The sequence below is a fragment of the Talpa occidentalis genome, unplaced genomic scaffold (genome assembly GCF_014898055.3).
Source record: "Talpa occidentalis isolate TD23 unplaced genomic scaffold, MPIMG_talOcc4v2.1 talOcc4.9, whole genome shotgun sequence".
Lineage (NCBI taxonomy): Eukaryota > Metazoa > Chordata > Mammalia > Eulipotyphla > Talpidae > Talpa > Talpa occidentalis.
In genome coordinates, this window is record NW_023605305.1 from 49,929,440 (window position 1) to 49,953,945 (window position 24,506).

General features: G+C 35.5%; 1 protein-coding gene across 8 annotated transcripts in view; it reads left to right on the plus strand.

The window, feature by feature from the left end:
- The window catches only part of SLC44A5 (solute carrier family 44 member 5), a 318,856-nt gene that overhangs the window by 283,869 nt on the left and 10,481 nt on the right, over positions 1 to 24,506 (plus strand). For all 8 annotated transcript variants that reach the window (XM_054690895.1, XM_037499626.2, XM_054690901.1 and 5 more), the window contains 10 exons: positions 1,618 to 1,741; positions 3,133 to 3,216; positions 6,169 to 6,281; positions 12,560 to 12,691; positions 15,945 to 16,044; positions 18,085 to 18,177; positions 18,627 to 18,714; positions 19,228 to 19,490; positions 20,044 to 20,138; positions 23,337 to 23,440. In XM_054690895.1, the coding sequence (XP_054546870.1) occupies positions 1,618 to 1,741; positions 3,133 to 3,216; positions 6,169 to 6,281; positions 12,560 to 12,691; positions 15,945 to 16,044; positions 18,085 to 18,177; positions 18,627 to 18,714; positions 19,228 to 19,490; positions 20,044 to 20,138; positions 23,337 to 23,440 (1,196 nt within the window). The remainder of the gene's footprint in view (positions 1 to 1,617; positions 1,742 to 3,132; positions 3,217 to 6,168; positions 6,282 to 12,559; positions 12,692 to 15,944; positions 16,045 to 18,084; positions 18,178 to 18,626; positions 18,715 to 19,227; positions 19,491 to 20,043; positions 20,139 to 23,336; positions 23,441 to 24,506) is intronic.

The window sequence follows — 24,506 nt, forward strand, 5'->3', positions numbered from 1 at the left end:
ACTGAGACTGCCCAGAAATAAGTAGTACAATGTTGGGGAACTCTGTAGGTGGGGACAGTCATAGGTAAGAAGTGGAAAGTTAGGTATACACAGAAAGGCAGGAGGTAGGACCAGGGGAATCTGGGCATATAAGCAAAGGCAAGAGAGTTTCAAAGAGCAAGGGTTGTCTACCATGTCAAAGACTCAGAAAAGTTAACTCATTCAACAGCAGATGTTTGCCAGTTTCCATTATACATGAATGGGTTCGAGCAGGACAAAGACTAAGTAATATTTGGAGGTCCTGGCAATTAGGAGATCATTAGGAATCACTGGGAGGACAACTTCCATGGAATGGTGGGGGCAGATATATGATTAAATGGAAAGGAACTAGAAGCGGCTGGTGGAGACTACTAGCCAGGGAAGAACAGAAAGATAGGACAGGGATCAGCCATATGTTATCAGTACCTAATGAAGATGGAGCTGGGTAGAGAAGATACCATTTTAAGGCAGGAAAGGGTTTTTTAAAGATAGCTTTTTTTTCTTTCCTGAATTAACTGCTTTAGTATTTTCAGATTCAAACTCCATGTGAACCCATGGAAATCTGTGATGCCATATACACACACACACACACACACACACACACACAAATGACCCTTTTTGATTTCTCTTGCCTCTTCATTTAAAATTGGGGGTTTTAAAATATTTTTATTAATATATACTTATAAAGCTGCAAGGATTCTATTTAATAAAATAGATATGTGGCTTTTCTCAGAAATTATGCTAGTCTACAAAGTGAGAGCCATTTTTTAGTATAATTATTTTATTTATTTTTATTCACTTATTTATTTATTTAGAACTTTTTTTGTTTTATACATTTTTACATCATTTTTCATTTTTGCACAATGTATGCATTTTCATCTTGGTTATAGTCCCCATACAATTCCCACCCCCCTTGTTTTGATCCTCCTCCCTCCTCCTCCCTCCACCCCCTTAGTGTGTGTCTTGTTTATAGTTGCTTGTTGATTTTGATTTTGATTTTTAGCTTTGTAATTTCCATTGCTAGCCCTTCCCACCCACCCTGCAAAAGCAAAAAAAAAAAACATAAATGAAAAATTTGGAAGGGGCATTTTTAAGATTTTAAAAATAAAATTTCAGTTGACTTGGTAGCTTTAAGTTTAAGTTGGTTTTTATTTCTCAAGGAATTATTTATAAATTTGCAGTTTTCATGGTTATACTTGAGTACCTCAATTTTGTTTTAATAGTAACACTAAACTTATCCAAGTTAATGTAGCCTTTTCTTTAAAATGTGTTTGCCATGAGATACACATTATCATTATTCCTCTTTTAAAACCTGTGCTATGTGTCTTATTTACGCCTACTTGGTGAATATACCATGCATAGAGTAATCAACAAGTTCAGAATATAGTTTCAGATTGTCATTGTGTTTGCTTTCAATGTTTGTCTTTGAGCCATCAGAAAATCTTCTGATTAACAATGATTAAATTAGTTGTCTATGCTGAGCAATTTATGTATCATCTAGCAAGTATTTGATTAGACCTAACAGGAGCTTGAGGAAGGCAGGACATCATTTTGGAAGAAGTAGATAAGAGGTTACCATAATTTTAATTTATTTTACAGTTCTCCAGAGATGTTTCCCTGACTTCTCTGTTAAAAATGGCACTTTTACAGTAGGAAATAAGACAAAGTTCCAAGATGGAAGTGGAAAGACAAGAAATGCTGTAGAACTGAGGGAAGCTGCAAAGTATGTTTGTTTACATTTACATTTTTTTCAGTTTCAACGCACCCCATTATTGTACCCAAGATTAAAGCTTCCACTGTGTTAAGGGTAATAGGGGGAGGCGATGTTTTATGAAATATACATGTCACTGTGGACTGGAAAGCTTTGTATATGTTCATTAAGAAAAGTGTGTAAAGGAAAAACCATAATCAATTAGAAAGAGCAGCAGTTTTTTTTTTCAAAATGACTAAATATTTCATTATCAGAAGATACAGAAATGAGACATTGGAAATGTACTGAAAGCCCTTAATATAATTAATTCTTTTTAATGAAAAATTAATAGTAATAATAATAATAATAATAATAATAATAATAATAAAAGCTCTGTGCTTTTGAAAGCATCATTTAAAAAAAAAGTTACTGAGATCGTAAACTGTCAGATGTTACAAAGGGAAGATGACTTTAAACAAGGCAAAATAACCATGATGATTCTGTTTCAAGATAACCTTGATGATGTAAGGTCAAATTTCCATGTTTTAAGTACAAAGAAGTAAATTTGCTGTTTCCCTTAGCTGTATACATCCTGGTGTCAATGTTATCACCCTGAATTCCCTCGGTGAATACAAACACATACACAAACATAAACCCACAGTTGCATTGCATAACTCAGTTGTTGAATTAAAAATGAAAAATAAAATATTTTAAAAATTTCTCTTTCATAAAATACACTAGCAGTCTAAGCAAGTAATGTGGTTCTGCATATTTAGACTATAATAGCAACATGGATGAATTTCACAAATATAAAGCTATATGAAAGAAATCACAAAATAGTAAGTACAATTACATTGACCAAAAAAACCAAAACAAACACAACTAAATTAAATTATTCTGTGGTGCCTAAAAAGAAAATTGGTAAACTATTATCCAAAAAGCCAGGAATGTGTTCCCTTTAGGGGAAGGGGAAGGTGTTGTAATTGGGGTACATGTGGGAAAGGGGTGACGGTATTGTAGTTACATGAATTTGTTCACTTTGATCGTTTATCAAATCAATGTTAACTTGTTCACTTTTCTGTAAGTGCCCATCGTGCCTTTCTGCCACAGAGCTGTTGGAGTATTAAGAAGGAGGCTAACAGCAATGTTCATTCTTGGCTCTATGGATTTGCTAACTTCAAAATTGGCCTTATTTAAATTCATGTCCTATAGTGAGCTTTCTGCAATATTGAGGGCATGCAGCACACATTGGAAAGCTGTGTTTTCTGTATATAGCTATAGCCACTTTTGTGGGTTTATCGAAGTGATATCTCATTCATTGTGGGTAGGAACAGCAACTTACAAAATCCCTTTTATAATAACAAGAACATTTCTGTTTGGAGGTAGTGAAAAAGTAATTGATATTTTTTCTTCTTTGAATTCAGTCATATCAATAAAATCCTTGATTCAAGGACAATTGGACTGAAAATATTTGAAGATTATGCAACAACTTGGTATTGGATTCTCATGTAAGTAAAAGCAGAGGTGTTGCTTCTCCATCCCCATTCTGAATTTATCTTTGTAGAACACTTACCCATTGATATTTGTGAATATATAACGTTGACACACATCTCAGGCCCTGCCATTTTTCTTTGAAATAAGGTAGAACACAGATATTTGTTCTATGTCCCAGTAGTAGGAAAAAGTTACAAGAATGTAAATTTTAATTTCATTTATTAAAGTATAGTTACTAATACACATATACTTCAAGTCATTGGGGCAGCATCTATGTACATTTTCTTCATGTCATGAGTTACTGTGAATGTGACATATTTCTCTGGTTCTGTTTTCTTGTTTGTCTTTCCCTCAACCTCTGAAGAATTATGCTATTTTTTAATACATCCCTTCCACATAGTGATTGCAATCATCTTCATCATAAGTAACTGTAGTTATGAGGAGCTGAATGAGTTATGAAAGGAGGAGATTTAAAACTTTTAGACATAAGATTTGCATCCCTGGAAAGGTAAAGGAAAATTCAGTCACCACTGGAGTGGATATGTCTGTCTGCTGTATCTAAGGTGGTCATTACTATCTGGCTCCCGTGTCATCTTCTAATACCATAAGATTATCTATTTTTATAGAAATCAAAGAACACAGTGAACACATCTTCATGTTCTTACAATGCCCTTTACAGCCTGACCCAACTTAGTTTCCCAGATTCATCTCTACTCATGTCTCTTGATTAACCCTATATTCTAAACACATCAAATAGTACAACCACTCCTAGACTGCCACACCCACCCCCATACTTTTGTACATTCCCAGCATATCCTTTGTTTCCTATGAAACTCCATCTCATCCAAAATCAACTTTTGTGTCATTTAGGAAGCCTTTGGTGACTTCCCCAGAAGTTACCAGTTACTTCCCTCTCTGTTCCTCAGACCCATTGTGTGTGTGTGTGTGTGTGTGTGTGTATGAATGTGTATCAACACCTATACATACACACAGATGGCTATCTTTATAGAGCACTTACAATTTTGTATTTTATATACCTGTCTTTTTTCATTCAATAAACTATAAGTTCTTTACCATGGTAAATATGTCTCACTCACCTTTATTTTCCTAAATCCTAACATATGGTATAGTTCTTTCTTTTTTTTCCCCCCAAAGATTATTTACTTATACAAGCACTGGGTACAGTCAGAAAAGCGGGAGGGTGAGAGAATTCACCAGAGCCCGAGCAGGGAGCAGAACAGGCAGAAGGACTGAAGTACACTGCTGAGGGGAGCAGCGGGTGGCAGGAGAGGTCTGCGCGCCATGTGGGACCCTCGCCGGTGGCCGGGGATCGAACTGGCTCTGCAGAGGCTGCGGGCAGCTTCGCAGCCCAGCACTCAACTGCTGCGCCACAGGGAAGACCCTCTCATGGTATAGTTCTAAGAAAATAGAAGATGCATAGAAAATATAGATTCAAGAAACAGTAAGGGAACAAAACTCCAGGGGAATAAGGTAGATAGTAGATAGCTATCAGCTGTTTAATAAAGTAAAAAATGTATCATATGTAAGTAATAATATTTGTAGAATTTTATGCTGGAATTTAAAAGACAAAAAATGAATAGCTATAGTTCCTACAATTTTTGAATTATACCAAAGAATAATCCCTCAACCATATCAGTAAATATTAAAGTATCTCTGATTTTATAAGGGAGTGGCTTCTGAAGTTAAATCATAGACTCTGCAAAATTGTGACTTGAAAAGGTACTTTGATACCATGTTGTCATCTATCCATTGATAATGATTATTAAGATTTTGTTTCTAAAGATAACACTTAAAGATAATAAAATCAATAATTGTACCAGTCTCTGTCTGTTGCTACATTTGGAAACTTGCTGATAGTGCTAGAGATGTCCATTTTTAATAGAAACATCAATGAATTTCCCAAGTTTAATGAATTTGCTTTGATGAAATTATCAAAAAGAATCCAACAGGACTTTAATTTGGATATATGTTGTGGAGTAAGGAACAGAAGTATCTCTAGTAGCTTATCAAATCCCAGAAAGGAATTAAAACAGAAGGAAAATAGTTATGCTCTTGATTGCATCGTAAAATTACATTGCCCAGGAAAAACAAAAGCCTTATCATTGCTCCAAATAGATGTGTGGTAACATCAGGCATCACCAATTATTAGAGTTAATTAGGCTATGGTGATAATAACTACAAAGTCATGGATTCAGTAGCTGTGTGGGTCAGTTATTTCTCTTGTCTTTCTGCCCCAAACTATTCCCTTGTTCTAGACAGTTCTAGATTCTAACTATTCTAGACAGTCATACTGCAGAAGATTTCTATTAATTACCAGGTATATAGAGCAGCACAGATTCAATTTGAATATATTTTACAGTGTATGACTTCCTGTAATAAGGAAAAAATTAAAGTTGGTTACTGTGGCAGAGAGGTCAAAATTGTAGGTTGGTGGAATTGTGCTTTTCTTGAATAATGATTGATACTGGACTGTGATTGACCTGGGCATACATAGGTGACACATGTAGAAGGTCTCTGATGTTCTATTCTTCTATATTAAAGTTAATAGAAACCATTATTTATACTTTTTTGTGTGTAGAAGAATCAGGGTGTAGGGCAGAGGTTCGGGGCAAGGGAGGAGGTGAGAGGATTCACCAGAGACAGAGTGGGGAGCAGAACAGGCAGAATGACTGAAATATACTACTAAGGGGAGCAGCAGGTGATACAGGGAGATGTCTGCTGTGCCATATGTGGGTTAGCTCCCTGGCCAGGGATCAAACTCAGGCCATAGAGGTAATAGCATCCTAGGCTACCAGGAAGGCCCTAATTATACTTTTTAAATGTTTCTGTGTCTAGGTAAAAGAAGATAATCTAAGAATCATTTTGAACAGAGAAAAATGTTGTCTTGCTTTTTTGATAAGCTTAGCACTTTTGACCCTTGTTTTATTGTGCATATTATCCTCTAGTGGCTTCACTATCGCCATGTTCCTCAGTTGGCTGTTTGTGATACTCCTGAGGTATACAGCTGGATTCCTCTTCTGGGTCTTCGTGTTGGGTGTAATTGGAATTATAGGCTATGGTAGGTATTACCCATCTTAAAATCTTCACTATCAAAACTTTATTTTCAGTTGCCATTACCAATCACCACAAAGCATTTTATTTGCAGTGAATTTAGTTATTCTTTACCCCAAAAAGTGTTAACAAAAGTATTTAATTTGGCATATTTTGTGTCTTTAACTTATTTATCTTAAAATAAGTGCTATTAAATGTTCTATTCTTATAAAGAAATAAGCAAAGGAATAGACAAAACCAAGCCTACACTTGAAATCCTGCTGTAAGACTAATGCTACTGTAACTAGAGGGGGAGAAGGAGTAGGAGCAAGGGATAGAAGGAGCCTCCTGGACTGTGGTGAAGGACGATGGGTGCCTTGGTGGTTGGTGTGTTGTGGTAACATACATTCGAAGTGATATGAATCTATACAGCTATAACATATTCAGTGTTGTAACTAAAATAACTGCAGTAACAAACAAAAATCCAGCATGTGGTCAATGCCCCCCCAAAAAAGTTCTATTATTTTTGCCTACCAGCCTTTTTTCTCACACCTCGTGCTGTGAGGTGAAAGTATAGCACTTATGGAAGCATCCTTTCAGTCTTTTAACAAATGCATAGGTCAATATTTGAATGTTTGAGAAGCTTCTCAAAAGATTCCAAGGAAGATTCTCAGGTTAAAATCAAAATTAAAAAGGAGATAAAAAGAATCCCTTTTAGGTTAATGAAAAATATTTCAGTGAAATCTTTTTATTCCTTTAGTTTTTCTACCTGATCAAAAGCCAGCTCTGCATAGTTAAAGTGTGATCTGTTTTTCCCTTTCAACTTGGTACTTTAAATCCCTGTTCTGTCACATGTTTTTGTAATTGGCCATTACTCCATAATGAGGTATCACCCTCTAGAGGCAAATATTTTGAATTACACTCATTGGATAGAGAATTACCTATTACAAAGTTGAAATCTCACCACTAATTCAAGTCCTGCTAAAGCAGTATTGTTACATAGTGTGAACACTAAAAAAAGGAACTAAAGTTTCTCCTAAAGAACAGTATAGCACATACTTTCTGTCTTTTAACAAATGTATAGGTCAATACTTGAATGTTTGAGAAGTTTCTCAAAGATTCCAAAGAAGTTTATCAGCTCAAAATCAAAAGAAGGAATTTCCCTATAACACCATTTGTATTGACCATAGCAATTTCCTGTTTCTGGCACTGGAAGGAGAGCTTTACACAAATCAATTTAAGAATGCAGTGGAGTTCCCACTGGTAGTTGGTAGTTAGCTTGAGTTCTAATCCCAGCTCCAGGACATGTAACTGAGTGACTTTGAAAATGCTGCTCATTAAGACCCAGTTTCCTTATCCATAACATCTACACAATAATGGTATCTCTATATCACAAGATTGTGAGGACTAAACAAGATAATGAATATAAAGCCTTTAGAACAGTGCCTGGAATACAGTCAGTGCTCCTTGTGTGTTGAATATTGTTTTGGTCATCTTTGTTATCCTCAGTGCATTTCTAGACAGTCATTCAAGTCTCTTCAGGTTCTCCTTATCAGCTCCTCCTGTGTAATTGCCCATGAAGAGGTGGGTCAGGCTGGTAGATGACACAAGAACTGTAGCTCCCTAATCAGAAACTCCCAAGAAAGCATTTTGTTTAAAATTATTTGTATTTCCTCTTTTTGCTCAAAATAACCCCTTCCCTTTGTCACTGTCAGTCTGTGCATGTGATTCAATCACTCTTTTATTGTCATCAAAGAAGGAGAGAGAAACAATGTCTATGAATGTTTCACTGATTTGTCTTAAGAAGCAAGAAAAATCTGAGACTGGGTTATAGTGTTAATCTCAAAGCAACAAAAGGGGAATAGATGGTCAATTTATAAAAAGTGCAGGTAGGACAATGAAGTTCAGCCCCCTATTGACTCCCTAGGTAGCGCTAAACTCCATGTAAGCTTGGAGCTATTCATTGGGTGGTGAAGTGTCCAACTAGATCAGGAAGTATAAGTAAAACTGTATGTGAGTGGCCTCTGCTACTATCTTGGACAGCCAGCTTTTGATATCATGAGAAACCAATGGCATGTAGACATTAGCTTAGTTCCTAGGACAAGGGACAATGTGAATGTGCCATACTGAGCAGAGAAAAAGCCAGACTGTGTGTGGGCAGGTATCCAAGTTAATAGTTACACGGGAGAAGATAGAACACCAGGTAACAAAAACAGATTTGGAGATTGAAAAAGACCCAGTTCCAGATCCATCACATATTAACTGTGTGATTCTCTGCAAGTACATAGTCTCTCTAATTCAGAGATTCCACAGCTATACAATCAGAACTTGTATTAAATAAAATAGAGCACATAAAAGCACTCAAAAAGAAGCCTAGCATATAGTAATTTTTCAACAAATAGTCTCTCTTGTTCTTGTCATGTAGGAGTAATGTTGAAGAAAGAGGACTTGAAACATAGGAGTGATACCTTGAAAGAAAAAAGCTAGGACAGGAGAAGGAAAATAATAGTAAAAGAAATAGGAAAACACTGCTGAGACTTTCACATCCCCACCAGCTAAGTAGTGTGACATACCATCTTGCTATAAAATAATGACATAAAAAAGTATTGTATTGTCTTATACAGTTTATTGTTTTTTATGAATTTCAGGAAATAAAGGAAATTTCCCTGAAAGAGAAAGAAACCTCGAGCTCAAATTAAAGTAGGGAAATGAACTGATAGCAAGTGTGAAACACTGGGTAGCCCACACCAGTGCTTCCATCAGGAGGCTTATTTCAGGGCCAGCAGCAGGGGAGGGGATCAGACCTGAAACTCCTGGACTACATCCAGAATCCAGAAAAGCATGTACAGTGACCCCAGTTTGGTAGTACTCTTTGGCTGCCAAGAGAAACAAGTGGATAACCCTTCTAGATAAAAATGCCCAAAGTTTAAGTCACATATAGTTTGGGTCTCAATCAAAGAGGACCAAACATACAAGGACATTGTCTTTTTGTGAGAAACAGCAGAAACCATAAACAAGAGATCAGAACATGGGACTATCCCAATATACCAGATAAGGAAATCAATAAATAATGTGGAAAACCATGTATAAAATGTTTAAAAATTAGTGATGGAATTTAAAAAATAAGAAATCATCAATAAATGTCCAGGCATGCATGAAGATGAACCAAATAGAATGTAAAATAATAGATTAAACATTGCATTGATAAATAGCAAAATAGAGCATTGATAAATGGGAAGATTAATTTGAATTATCCAAAATATAGCAGAATCTGATAAAGGATCAGAATATGGTGGTGTGGATAAGAGAACTAGAGAATAGGTTGAGTAGGACCTAGTAGGACCTATCAGTATATTTGAAAGTTATTGGCTGAGAATTTTCTAGAATTGATAAAAGATATGAATCCATAGATATAGGAAGTTCTAACTATACCAAGAAAAATAAGGGAAGAGACATCCATATCTAGTCTTTCATTCTTTTATTTGTTCATTCAACAAATATCAAGTAGCTACTTCCATGTACAGGTATTTTTCTAGGCTTTTGAGATATAGCAGTAAACAAAAGGCAGAGATGTTCTTACTCTCCTGATGTTTATAACCTAAACAAATTATCTGTCAGAAGGTGATGTTTGCTATGGAAAGAAGAAAAAGTGGAACAGGAAAAGGGGATTGAGTCTATCATGTTAGAGCAAAGAGTGCAAATTATATTAGCAGGGTAGGCCTTTTTGAAAAGAGATCTAAGAAAACCCTTAAAGGAGGCCATAGAATTAGCCACTGGAGTTAAGGGAAAGATCTATACCATGAGCACAACTAGAACAAAGGCCAAAGGCAGGGTATATTGAAGAAATGTATAGAATGGGTGGGTGTATGCAGAGTAAAGGGGAAAATTAAAAGAAGGTTATAGAATTCATGAAAGTCAGAAACACGTAGGTTATTATCAGATCTTGCCTTTTACTCTGAGTGAAATGGAGAGGCATTGCAGGGCTCTGAAGCCCCTGGGTAGAGAAGAAACTGTAGTGAAGCAAGAGTAGAAGCAATGAGACAGGAATGCAGACTGATCCATCCACTATGGAAAGCCATGTGGAGGACCCTCAAATTACTAAAAATGGATCTACCATATGACCCCACAATTCCACTCCTTCGGAAACTACCCAAAGGGCACAAAGACATTAATTCGAAAGGATACTTGCAATCCTGTGTTCATTGCAGCACTGCTCACAATAGCTAAAATAGGGAAACAACATAAATGCCCCCAAACAGATGACTGGATCAAGAAGATGTGGTATATATATATATATACACAATGGAATAGTACTTGGCAATCAAAAAAGATAAACATGCCATTCGCAGCAACATGGATGGAGCTGGAAGGGATTGTGCTCAGTGAAATAAATCAGAAGGAAAAAGAAAAATATTGAACAGTTTCACTTATAGGAAGAATATAGGGAAACCATACAAGGGATCCATGGGGGGGAGGGGGAGACAAAACTAGCAGTCAAACTATAAATTGGAGACATTCATCAGGGGAGGGGGGCAGGAAAAGGGATCAAAACAGGAGGGAGGAACACAAGAGTCTGTGGTGATGGTTCACAGGTATCTTGGTGGTGGTAATTTTATGGGAGCAACACCTGAGAAGAGCAATCAAACCTTGTACAAAATGAACAATGATGTAAAAATACATAAATATTTTTTTTATACAGTAGAATCAGTGAGACCAGTAGGAAGGCTATTGCAGTAATCCTGGTATAAATGAGTAAAACTCAGCCAAAATGATAGCAATGAGAATAGGCAGATTTTTTTTTTTTTAATGTAGAACTAACTGAATTTCCTGATGGACTGACTGCAACTCATGAGGGAAAGTAAGAATTCAAAAATGACTTCAAAGGTTTCAACCTGAACCATTAGAAAGGTGGAGTTACCATCAACTGAGATAAGGATGGTTGGAGTGGATCAGGCTTGGTGTGGAAATGGGATTGATTGGAAGTTTAATTTTGGACATGTTGATTTTGAAATGTTTATTGAGTTTGAGGCATGAAAATGAAGATGTTAAATCTGCAGTTGAATCTGCAGTCTGACTTTGAGGGAGAAAAGAGCTAATTTAAGAAACATATTTAGGAGTCAGGATTGTTAGAGGCATGAGACATGAAAATGGGTAAAGATTGCAGCATAGACTGAGCTCCGACTTCTTCTGACATTAATGACCAGGGAGAAAGACAGGACCAGCAAAACAACTGGAATTGAACAGTTCTTTTTGAAAACAAAAAGGAAATGATGTTCTAGAAGCCTATGAAGAAAGGAGGGATTGATCTACCTTGTCAAATCTGGCTCAGAGGTTAACAAAGATGAAAACTGACTTTGGATTTAGAAATGTGGAGAGATAGAGTTGGTAGAATAATGAGGGAGAGGTCTGATTAGAGTAGATTATTAGAGGGTGGGAGGAGAGAAATTATAAACAGAAAATATAAATGGCTATTTTGGAGAGCTTTATACTATGAGGAACAAGAAATTGGTCTATGGATGGAGAAAGAGTAGAATTTTTTTGTTTTCTTCTTTAAGATAGAAGGAAGAACAAATATATATTGTTTTCTTTACTGTACTAATAAGAGCATATTTTTAATATAATTTTGTACCTTGTTCTTTTCACTTAAAATATCAGAGAGATCATATTACTAGACTCTGTTTTCTTTACATAGCAGTAGAGCATTCTAGCATAATTTGTTTAATCATTTCCTATTGATGGTCATAAAGGTTGTTTCTAGTCAAAAGATTTTTTAACATTTTATTTTTTCATTATTTTTATAAGCATTTTTTAAAAGATTTATCTATGTAAGAACCGGGGTACAGGCCACATGTGTGGGAGGGTGAGAGGACTCACCAGAGACAGAGTGGGGAACAGAAAAGGCAGACTGACTGAAATACACTGCTGAGGGGAGCAGTGGGTGAGTCAGGGGAGGTCTGCTGCGCCATCTGGGTAGCTCCCTAGCTGGGGATCAAACTTGTGCTACAGTGGCTGCAGATAGCTTCATAGGTTGCATCTTAATCCCTTGCACCACCAGGGAGGCCGATAGTCAAAGGACATTTAAGGCAAGATTTTGCCATGATATTAGACAAATCCTGAAAATATTGATATTTATTACAGTAGTATATTTAAATTCTTAGATGCAAAAAATTTACTGTGTATATATGAATTTTGCCATTGTAGAAATGACCATGCTAATTAGTTTCTTGTAGATACACGTGCTAAGTGTATAGCTTATATCTCAGAAAATAACATTTCATATTAGTCTGTTTTTCTTTCCTTTTCAAGGAATATGGCACTGTTATCAGCAATACTGCAAACTTCAGGGAAAGCCAAACTCTCAGTTAACTGTATATGACATCGGGCTTCAGATTGACTTAAGCATGTACTTTCAACTGAAACAGACGTGGTTTGCATTTAGTGAGTGGATTTTAAAAATTTGTTTTATTAAAATTACAATATTGAGAAAGCATTTCTTTTGTCTAAAGGGAAACTTAGGTTTGTGTAACCTGTTAATTATACTTATTACTAGTCATTATATAAATGTGTCTATAATCCTACTAGCTACATTAAGTAGGAAAGTTATGGAGGGAAAATTAGCATATAATCTAAGAAAATGTTACTTTACAATGATCTCAAGTTATTTGCCTTCAACTTAAAATGGCTTGGCTGTGGAACTTTAAAGCTTAATATCCAAGAAGGTATTTTAAAGGAAATATCAAGGGTGATAGTAACAACAATTTTTAAAGCAAGATGAATTCAGAGATGGCTTTAACCTTATATTCTTAGAATGGTTATAATATTCCTTGTACTCTTACACAGAGATTCATGTTCTTTAATCAAGATTTTAAAAATAACCTCTAACTAGACGTTGCTTTAAAAAATTCATCTTTGTATTGTTGAAATTAGAGAGTCAGGAAAGATATATTCAAGAAAGCCTGGTAAGGAGTCCCAGAGAGTGCTGAGAGGGGAGCAGTATCTTGGGGGGGCATCATGATTTCAGGTATGCATCCTACCACTCTAAATTTGAAAACTTGATTTTGCCACTTCACACAGAAGCCATCATGTTTCCAAGACAGGCTCACTTTATGTCACCATTTGATTTGTTTACACTATTGGGATACTCTCCCTGAGACCAGTATGCAGACATTTCCCAAGCAGGACAACATTTTCTTGGATCAAGGCATACATTACTTCTGAGGAGCTTTTTTAGCAGAGGGCCTAGGGTACTATTGACAGCTGCTTCTTTAGGCTCATACCATGCTTAAGTTTTGCAGCCCAGAAACCCCGACTAGATTCCTTTGTCTGCCACATTTAGTTTTCTCTTTACCTTTGGTAGTGTTAGATCAAAAAATTAAGTCTTTGTTCTTTGCCTCCCTATTTCTAGCTCTCATGCAAACTTAGTTCCCTTCATGTAACATTTTTCAAATATGCTGTAAAAAAATTCTGTTTTTAGGCTATGAAATTAACCATAAACATCCGGCATCTTAGTACTTTCCTCCTCATCACTTTTCCCTTAATTTGAGGGATTCCATATCCCCTCAGCAATCCTCTTACTGTTAGCCATCATTTCTAAAGATGATGAGTTTCATCCATCATGAAGTCTTTATCTAGTTTTACTCTCCAGTGGTTCTTAGTTACAAGTTCAGTGGTCATCTGCTGAGTCTTAAGGGCCTTCCACACAAAACTCATCGAGATGATCAGAAACTGCCATTGGAATAACTGAGATGTATTTTGGGGATGATAACACAGAATTTGCTTCTATTTTCAAGTCTAGCAATACTAATCTTTCCTCAAAGGAGCCTCAATTTTCATAAACCATTTCTCATATATTGATTATTTGCTCTGTATCTGGACAAAACTCTAGGAAACAGATGCAAGGGCCTACTTGTGAAATTACACTCATTGGCACAGACACTGGAAATAAGAAAAGTTACACATACAAAAACAATAATCTTTATGAGTCTTGAATTGTGTTAGGAGAAGGCTCTGTTCTCATTTCTGCTATCAATTATCCTACTCTCCTCCTCTGAAGTTATAATTATACTAGCTGCTATAAATATGTTTCAATATTTTTCTCTCATTCAAATACAAGGAAGGGATATAAGCCAATATAAGTTCAAAAGAAAGATAAATTTCTGTAACATAATATTTTGTGTATATAATTCTATAAAGGTGGAAGTTTAATATACTATATTTTCATCAAAGCAATTTCAGAAAATGAAGAAATCCTGATATATCTCACACTCTTAGTTTATCCAAAGATAGTGATTTCAGCTTAATATAGTTGCATCTACTATTTTTGGACTCAATTTAGTATTTTAAACTAATCAAATGTACAAGAATGCTAAGATCCTCCCATATCTCTGGGTTAAATGATTTCTACATATTTTGAGATATAATTCCAGGATGTGTGTGTAACATCGGAATATTAGTTGTATAACCATAGAATGAAATAATGAATTCCCCATCACTGGAGATGTTCAGGCATGAGTAGAATAAATGCCTATTAAGGATTTTATTGAAGATATCCTTTCATGGGTGGGAATTTAACTTTCCATTAAGTTCCTTTTGAAATTTCAGTTTATGTTATTTAGAATTCTGTATTTCATTATTTTAGATTTCACACCTTTTGACTTTTTGACCTCTTTGTAGTCAGGAAGCATCTTAAAATCAATGAGTAGATATTTAATAAAGGATATTTTTACTTTTCCTAAAAAGTTATTACTAAATTAAAGGTGTGTCTTAGAATTAATGAGATATAATAATTAAAACTATTTGCCTTCAAGTAGACAGAAATCAATTCAAGTTAGCTGATAAGAAAAGAAAATTGGAACAAGCTCGGGGCAAGGCATTTGTTATAACAACATATAAGTGCCTTATTAATTCAAAAATATAAAAAGACAGCTAACTGGATTTTCAGTTGTGCCTGGATCCAGGACACAAAAAAACAAAAACATATCAAGATTTCTTCTCTTTCTTCTTTCCTGATACCCATATAATACACTTCATTTTATCTTTGCAGATTCATTTACTTAACATAAAGATTATTTTGACACAACCTATTATGTTTGTATAATATTTACTTGATGAGCTATATAAATTTCAATGTGAAACTGAACAAGATTTCCTTGGTTGTAAATTTGAGACTTTTACTAGACAACTCATGCTGGGTTTACACTGATTTATGATGGCTATGATGGGTGGGGTCGCAAGTAAAAGTGTGGCAGCTAAGAGGCTGCCCTTGCAATCAACAAGATCAATTAATTGAGAGGTGCTGTGAGCAGGGTAGATGGCTCAAAATTTTTCTTCTGTAATAATTCACTTACTCAATGAAGTAAGCATGAAACATCTAAGATAGAGCTACTTAAATCATCTTTCTTCCTTTCTTTCTCCCATGCTTATTCTGTCATTTCTGTAAATGATGTGGAATGTTTATATAAATAAAATGAAGACTGTCCAGTTGAATTGTGCAGACTCTAGCTAAACATTTCTGTTTAGATTACTAGCACTTCTTGGAGGTTGTGAAAGAGAATTTCTAATATTGGTATTCTTGTTAAAATTATGACATGTCGGAATTGATCATGATGCTCTGTTGTAACTTTTTGCAGAGAAAGTTTGCGTTTTGGATTGTTTTGTATCACATGTGATTTTTTTTTTTTTCTGTTTAAAGTGATAGCACTCTGCATCCTTGAAGTGCTTGTTATCATCATGCTGATTTTCCTCAGGGACCGAATTCGCATCTCCATAGCCCTGCTGAAGGAAGGGAGCAAGTAAGACCCTGATGGAGAGACTTGAATATGTGTACCAGTCATTCCAGTCAGTTTCTGCCCATTGTGTTGATGCCCCAGACTATTATTTCCTTTAAGAAGACTTGTTAAGAAAATCTGCTCTCCATTGAAGACTTGTTTAAGATCTAATACCACATATTAGAAAAGCCATGCTAATAAGTCAGTCTTTCAATATCATCAACCTTCAATTATCAGAGGTTAAAATAAGGTTAAAAGTCTATGTATTAGCCCTTTTTAAACACCAAATTTATGCTAGAAGAATAACATATGTGAAAGTAAGTGATCAAGTACTACATAAAATTTAGTTATATTACATACTGTGTTATTCCCATACTGACTCATGTGTTAAAATTAATGCTTGAGATCATTTATAGAACTTTAAATCACCATAATCCTGTAAAGTCAATTATATGCTATTACCATTTCTATATGAGTAACGAAATTTTCTATAGACAAAATAATTGATCGTAGTAGCACCAGACTATACATTTTGTATCTTCTACTCTTAATTCAGTAATACATTATATTTTTATTTGAAAATACTATAAAATAAACACTACACTTTTCATAAAATTCATGCTGTGAGGTAATTACCTATAGTTTGCAAACTATTCCAAAAGGTCACTTGAAGATAATACTTCAAATTTTTGAATAATGCTTGGAAAAAAAACAAAGAAAGCATTATGCTTAGCCAATAAAACATGTTATCTGTTTCAAATGATAAAAACAAAGTTGCCAATGACAAAGAACCAAATTATTTTAAATAGTCTTAAGAATTATTTTAACAGTATTGCCATCTCTAATAATAATAGTGCCATCTGAAGCCAGTGGTTTAAATTGTTAAACTCTCTCCTTCAGACAAAAACTGAAGTCCCTGTCACTCACCAAAAATACCTACTGATTTGCTGAATATATTTCTGAAATAATATGATATATGCAATTCATTATAACTTGTCCTACTATTACCTTCTAAATGTATGTGCATGTGTGCATGTGTGTGTGTGTGTGTGTGTGTGTGTGTGTGTGAGAAAAACCTTCCAACTGTGACTAGTTGATGGTTTGCTCAAGGGAAAATTAAGAACTACAAAGGGTGTGAGAATACTAGGTAAACACAAGGATGTCCAATTATTCAGTAAACATCAGTGTTTGGAGAAAGGAGAAAAGAACTTAAATAGTGAAGAAGGGAACTGCAAAAGAAATCTAAGATGTGTCAAGGCATTAAGAGATGGGTATAGTGTCACCAGTTCTTTAGGGCTAGTATCAAACACTATTGGTTTTGTTCCAGTGTCATACTGAAAAGATTATTCAGAAGTATTTTGGAACAAAGCAAGAAGGATGGTGAACATTTCAGAAATCCTGTCTTATGGAGAAATATCAAAGAATTTATAATCCTGGAGGAAAGAAAAGAATAAAAAGTTACTTTAAGTGTTGCTGTATGGAGAAGGTAGTTGATTTCCTTTCCAGAAGGTAGCAGGTATAAGTTAAAAGGCAGAAGAACTTTAAATAGAGTTTCCAATACTAGGGTTGTTAAGAAATTAGAATAAGTTGAGTTGTATAAAAAAAAAAAATAAACAAGTTCCTTATCACTCAATGTGGTCACAGAGGCTAATGAATAGATTTTGAAGATTATACAGAAGGGATTTCTGAATTAGGAAGGGATTTTCACACTTGATTAGATGATCTTCAAGGTCCCTTCCAATTTTAAAAGACTAAGCATCTAAAGGAAAGGAAAACATATCATGATGATACTGTATCAAATATTTATGAATTAAAAGAAGAACTTAGTGAACTTTAGCATGAATCAAGCATGAACACTACTTGAATGTCTCTAATTCATGAAAAATAAATAAAATTTTGAAACCAACACTATGCCAAAATGATCAGTAAAAAAGTGTCAGTTGTTATTACCACTGTTCTTAGAACTAATTCAGTTAAGATTTATTTCTAGTTCTAACATAAAATTTTAATTGAGAAATTACAGTTCTGGATCATTTTGATTTTTAACTATTTATTTTATTTCAGAGCCATTGGATATATCCCTACTACATTATTTTATCCATTTTTGACTTTCATTTTCCTCTCAATCTGCATTTCATACTGGGCTGTGATAGCAATGTATCCTTTGAACGGACCTCTTTAAAATCTAGGTCCACACTACTAATCAAAAACTGGGAATTTGTGCCCAGAGTTTTCCACTTTGGGAAGAGAAATCTCCTAGAGAAATAACTCCTTTCATTTATTTATTTATTTATTTTTGCCAATCTCTAAGAGTTTCAATATACTTATTGAATTTCCCTTCAAATAGGAAATATGGTAGATTTTGTTTTATTTCCCTTTCTTCTTAGCAACAACCTAAGGAGGCTCCAATATATGTTATTGTTTTTAAAGGGCCACTACATGTCACTAACATCTGTTATTTACTTTGAGCTAAAAAATGGATGAACTATTAAATTAGGAGTTTTTAAAAGTTAATCACTCAAGGGGCTGTTGTTATTTGCATTATTTTAATGTCCATTTACTTTCAGTCTACCAGCAAATGATTTACCCTTAACAGACTCATTCAGTTACTTGGCTACAGCAGGGGAACCTGTATATAAAGTCGTAACCACACAGGGGCAATGTAAATTTGAAAATGATACCTGTGACCCAGAGGTAAGTAGAAGAACATCTCTCATTTATTTACTTCAACAGAAAGTCTACTACATTTTATCTAGCAGTGTAGGAATTACGCTGAAATAGAGACTGTGTGCATTAGTGGGGACAGAACTATCGAAAGGAGAAAGGAGGTAGGTCAGGTGTTAGCAGAAAAGCACAGAAAGACATGGGCAGAATAAAGAGAAAGTACTATTGTTGTGTGACTGCATTTGTCCCATTATATAACCTAAGAAGCAGACATGGTCAAAAACAGCACTAATAAATGTGAAATTATAGTAAGTGCAGAATGATAAATTTATGATGGAAAATGAGATACTTTTCAGAGCTCATTATAGAAATTGATAAAGTGATGTGTGACAGAAAGGAAAAACAACAGAAGAGTACAGGAAAAAAAAGCAGGACACGCAATTAGGGGACTAGACAAGATAAGAAGACAGAGAAGGTATTGTCTTGGAATAGCATTTAATATTATATTATCTATGTGTGTGTGTTTTTTTTCCCTGAGTGCAGGTTTTTAATAGAACCGATATCTCCAGAACTTGCCCTGGGGCTCGGTGTAACTTTGCTTTCTATGGTGGATCGACCCTGTACCATCAATATATCGGTACCTTCCAGATATTCAATCTATTTGTCTTTCTCTGGCTTATCAACTTTGTCATTGCATTGGGTCAGTGCGCCCTTGCTGGTGCCTTTGCAACTTATTACTGGACCATGAAAAAACCTGACGACCTCCCACCATGTCCACTTTTTACTTCCTTTGGAAGAGCCATACGGTAAGTAAGATCCACACTGAACCGTGTATCTATCTTCCCAGTAATATTTAGTGTATCTATAATTTAATCTAGTACTTATAATTCAAGTGCAAGGTGCAAATAAGGTCAGCGTTTTATTCAAGATTTTTTGAAAAAAAAAAAAGATTCTTTGATGTCTATGGCTTTGCCTTTGTCTGGTTTTATAGCCACATTTTCATAATCTCTATCAGGTCAATATCCTTGTAAAAGCCTTAAGTTACTGAAGAGGAAAAAAAGCAGGGAAGGGAAAAATTAAAGATCAAAGATTAACTTGGCTCAGTATTTCCATTGGTAGGTTCAAACATCCTGTTTTATGATGGCAAACTATTGGTGTCATTTCTATAGATGAAGGGTGAAAGATGTACACATTTTAAAATCCTCTATGGAGAACTTTATCAATCTGAATAAAAGAGTGTAAGAAGCTCTTTCCAATCAATCTTTCTGCACATCTTTTACTTGTATCAATTGCTTAGCCAACATCCTTTTAGTTAATGTAAAATATTTTAACTTTTATCCTCATTTTATTTTTGCCCAGATATCACACAGGATCCATAGCATTTGGAGCTTTAATTCTTGCAATAATCCAATTCTTTAAATATATCATAGAATATATGGAGAGACGTGTTAAAGGTAAGATTCCAGAATTCATCTTTTCTTAGGCTCCTTGACATCTATGAAGAGAATAGATTGGGGCAGGGAGTTGGGGGATACAACTTGACTGCAATTTGGACAAAGTAATTAGCATATAAATGATCAGATTGGGGATATATTTCCGAAGGGAAAGATCAGAACTTGTTCTTTTGAGAGCTTAGCTATAACGGGGGTAAGGAATGATAAACAGAGGGGAGAGGAATATGGTGGAAAAAAAAAAGAGAAATAGTAGGAGCTATTTTTTTACTAAGATGCAGAAACAGCATGAGAAATTTTCAAAGATGAATTTTTTTTTTTTAATAGAGGCATGTTTTCTTTCTTTCTTTCTTTCTTTCTTTCTTTCTTTCTTTCTTTCTTTCTTTCTTTCTTTCTTTCTTTCTTTCTTTCTTTCTTTCTTTCTTTCTTTCTTTCTTCTTTCTTTCTTTCTTTCTTTCTTTCTTTCTTTCTTTCTTTCTTTCTTTCTTTCTTTCTTTCCTTCCTTTCCTTTCCTTTCCTTTCTTTCTTTCTTTCTTTTGTTTATACATGCACTGGGTACAGTCAGAAGCGCGGGAGGGTGAGAGAATTCACCAGAGCCAGAGCAGGGAGCAGAGCAGGCAGAAGGACTGAAGTACACTGCTGAGGGGAGCAGCAGGCGGCAGGAGAGGTCTGCACGCCATGTGGGACCCTCCTCCAGTGGCCGGGGAGCAGCCGGGGATCGAACCGGCTCCGCAGAGACCGCGGGCAGCTTCGCAACCCAGCGCTCAACCGTTGCGCCACCGGGGAGGCCCTGAATTTTTTTTTGACTTGTTAATTTTGAACAGCACAGTGGAGATGTCAAGTCATTTCAATTCTAGAGCTCAGGACCGGTCAGGCTCAAAATATATGTTTCTCCATCTGGCTTATTTCACTAAGCATAGTAACCTTGCAGTTGCATCCATGTTGTTGCACAAGGCAGGATTTCATCATTTTTTATAGTTGGATAGAACTGTGTGTATATACTACATCTTCTCTATCCATTTGTCAGTCAGTAGGCACTTAGGTTGTTTCTTCTTGTTGGCTATTGGAAATAGTGCTGTCATAAACATGGTGGTGCAGATCTCTCTTTGAGTAAGTGTTTTTGTATTTTTGGAGTAAATAACCTAGAGGTGGGATAATTGCATCATATGGTATTTCTATCTTTAGCTTTTGGAGGAATCTCCATACTGCTTTCTGTAATGACTGCAGCAATTTATAGTCCCACCAACAGTGTATAAGGGTTCCCTTCTCTCTACATCCTTTCTGAAAATTGTTTCTTATCTTTTAGATAATAACCATCTCACAAGTGTGAGTTGGTGGCTTATTGATTTGATTTAAATTTTCTTAATAGGAGGTGATGAACATCTTTTCATGTGCCTACTGGCCATTTGTGTACCTTCTTTGGAGAAGTGTCTGTTCAGAACCTCTTTGCATTTTGTAATTGGCTTTTTTTTATTATTGAGTTTTATAAGTTCTTTGGATATTTTGGGTATTAAACCCCTGTCACTCATAAGATATGCAAAGTAGGAACCACCCCTTGCACAGCAGCTGGGAAATCTTGGGCACCAGGTATGTGTACAAGCTCCTTCCAGAGAGACATTGGTGACCTACTTTTATAATTGGAGTGAGCTAGAGGGAGAAGGCAGCAGAAGTGTCCATTAGCCTCCTTGGGCTCCATGGAAAAATCACAGCTAGCCCCTATCGTCACACAAATTAGAAGACAAACCCTCAGGCAGCAGGTTGTAAAGTATTCAGTCAGCTCTCTCCTGGGGAAAGACTGGATGATGGGCATTTTCACTTGTTCCTTCTGTGCTAAGCTCCGGGGCAATAGCAGAATAAGTATTAGCATGCGTGCCTGTTAAGAACTGGTTTTTTTTCGGTTTTGTATTCTATAGTCATTTGAGACTCGTAGCTTGCAGACATAGGTATATAGAGCTCCATCCCCTAGTTGGGAGCCTTAAAATTTGGAAACTTAAAAGTACTGTCCAAGCCACTCATTCCTTAGGGAGGAAGCTGAGGGTTGGAGGTTCTGTCTGAATTGTATGGTTCTGTGCCAAGGAAGGGATTTATGCAAGTGTGTCTCAAAATTTCCCGCTGTTTCAATGTAGGTTGCCTGATATGTAGGGGTTCACTCAGCTACCTTCTGTAGTTCTTTCAGTAGAAATTGCTCCATGTTGTATATTTGGTGCATCTGTGGGAGGAGGAAGATTCAGGAACCTCCTATGTCACCATTTTGGTCCCTCCCACAAAGGATTTGTATATATGTTGCTCTGACAAATATATACAAATGGTGAATAAACACAAGAAAAAATGCTAAATATTAGTCATTAAAAACATACAAATCAAAATCATAATGAGGTGACACTTTACACACATTTAAAGAAACATATTAAAAAAATGGAAAATTGCAAGTGCTCATAAGGTGAGGATAAATTGGAGTCCTTGTGCATTGCTGGTGGGGATTTAAAATGGGATAGTCCCCATGGGAAATAGTATGGCAGTTCCTCAAAAAGAAAAAATTGAACTGCACATGATCCAGAAATTCTCCTTCTAGATACATAATCAAAACAGGGACTCAAACAAATTCCTGCACACCAATGTTTACCATAGCCAAATTCACAATAGCCAAGAGGTACAAACAATTCTAATTTCCATTAACAGGTAAAAGAATAAGCAAAATGTCACACACACACACACACACACACACACACACACACACACACACGGGAATGTTATTCAGCTCTCAGCAGGAATGAAATGAACCTTGAAAACTTTATGCTAAGTGAAATAACGAAGACACAAGAGGACAAATATTGTATGATTACACTTACATGAAATTATCTAAAAGAGGCACAATCATAAAGACAGAAAATACAATGTAGATTGCCAGGGGCTAGTAAAAGGGGAGACTGAGGAGTTTGTTTTAATGGGTATGGAGTTGCTACTTGAGATGAGGAAGGATCTGGAAATGGAAGATGAGTGTACAATATTGTGAATGTACTTAATGTTACTGAATTATATGTAAAATTATGAAAATGGTAAATTATATATATATATATATAGAGAGAGAGAGAGAGAGAGAGAGAGAGAGAGCTACAAATAAAAAAAATTAAATCCACTGAAAGGGTTTTTTTGATAGAGTTTAGTTGCAAACTATTAATAGATTCAAATATCATCTCATAGGTGCCCAAAACAACTTTGCTAGATTCCTACAGTGCTGCCTGATTTGCTGTTTCTGGTGCTTAGACAAAGCAGTGAAGTTTTTGAACAGAAATGCCTATGTTATGGTAAGTAAACTATTTTTTATGTACTAAATTTCTTTGTAAACACAGCTCCCATGTCTACACTTCCATCTCAAAAGTACTTTTACACCATGCAGTTGAATATGTCACTGTGTTGAAATAAGGATCTGTAAATCCAATGCATATGTCAGGACTACCTTCAGTATCTTTTTGAAGAGGAAAATATTATTTAAAAATGTATTAGATTAAGAAAGACTTAGGGTGCCTTTGACATAGTTTAATGAGAAAAAACTTTGCTTAGTCTATATCTCACTTTGAGAAGAAAATATTTTTCTAGTTCTGAGTTTACATATTTTTAAGGAAGGTTCTGTTTCTTTTTTTGCACTTTAAAACATGTGGACATTGACAATACTTAACTGGATTTGTTATTTATTTCCTATGGGATTGTGAAATTTCTAGTTATTTTTTTTAAGTGGGACATCCAAAACTATAATTCTAAAATGTAGCAACTATAGCTTTCTGATTCTTATTATCTGGTGACACAAGGTCAACAGGAGTGATTCAAGTAGTCATTAATTTACCTCCAGTGATATTATCGTGGACCTCAATTAATGAATGAAGTATACTGAAAGGCATTGGGTTTCCTGAGAGTAATTTTTAATGTGAACAGTGTAACTTTTAACCCAGTCAACAAATTCTAGCCAATATAGTTAAGAGAAATCATGTCCTCATGAGAAAAAAAGACCCTTTTCAATGTTATGCAATCCCCTTGGCATTTAAGGGCATATAGCATCTGAAACATACCTTATTGTCAATGATCCTAAGAGCTTATACAATAGAATTGAGGACATACAGGATTCCCACAAACCCAGATTTTGGAAAGAGGAATCAGAGTTATTGCATGGATTGTCTGCTGGTCTTTTTTTTTTAAGATTTATTTATTTTTAATAAATAAATTAAAAATAATGGGTACCGTCAGAAGCGCGGGAGGGTGAGAGAATTCACCAGAGCCAAAGCTGGGAGCAGAGCAGGCAGAAGGACCAAAGTACACTGCTGAGGGGAGCAGCGGGTGGCAGGAGAGGTCTGCGCGCCATGTGGGACCCTCCTCTGG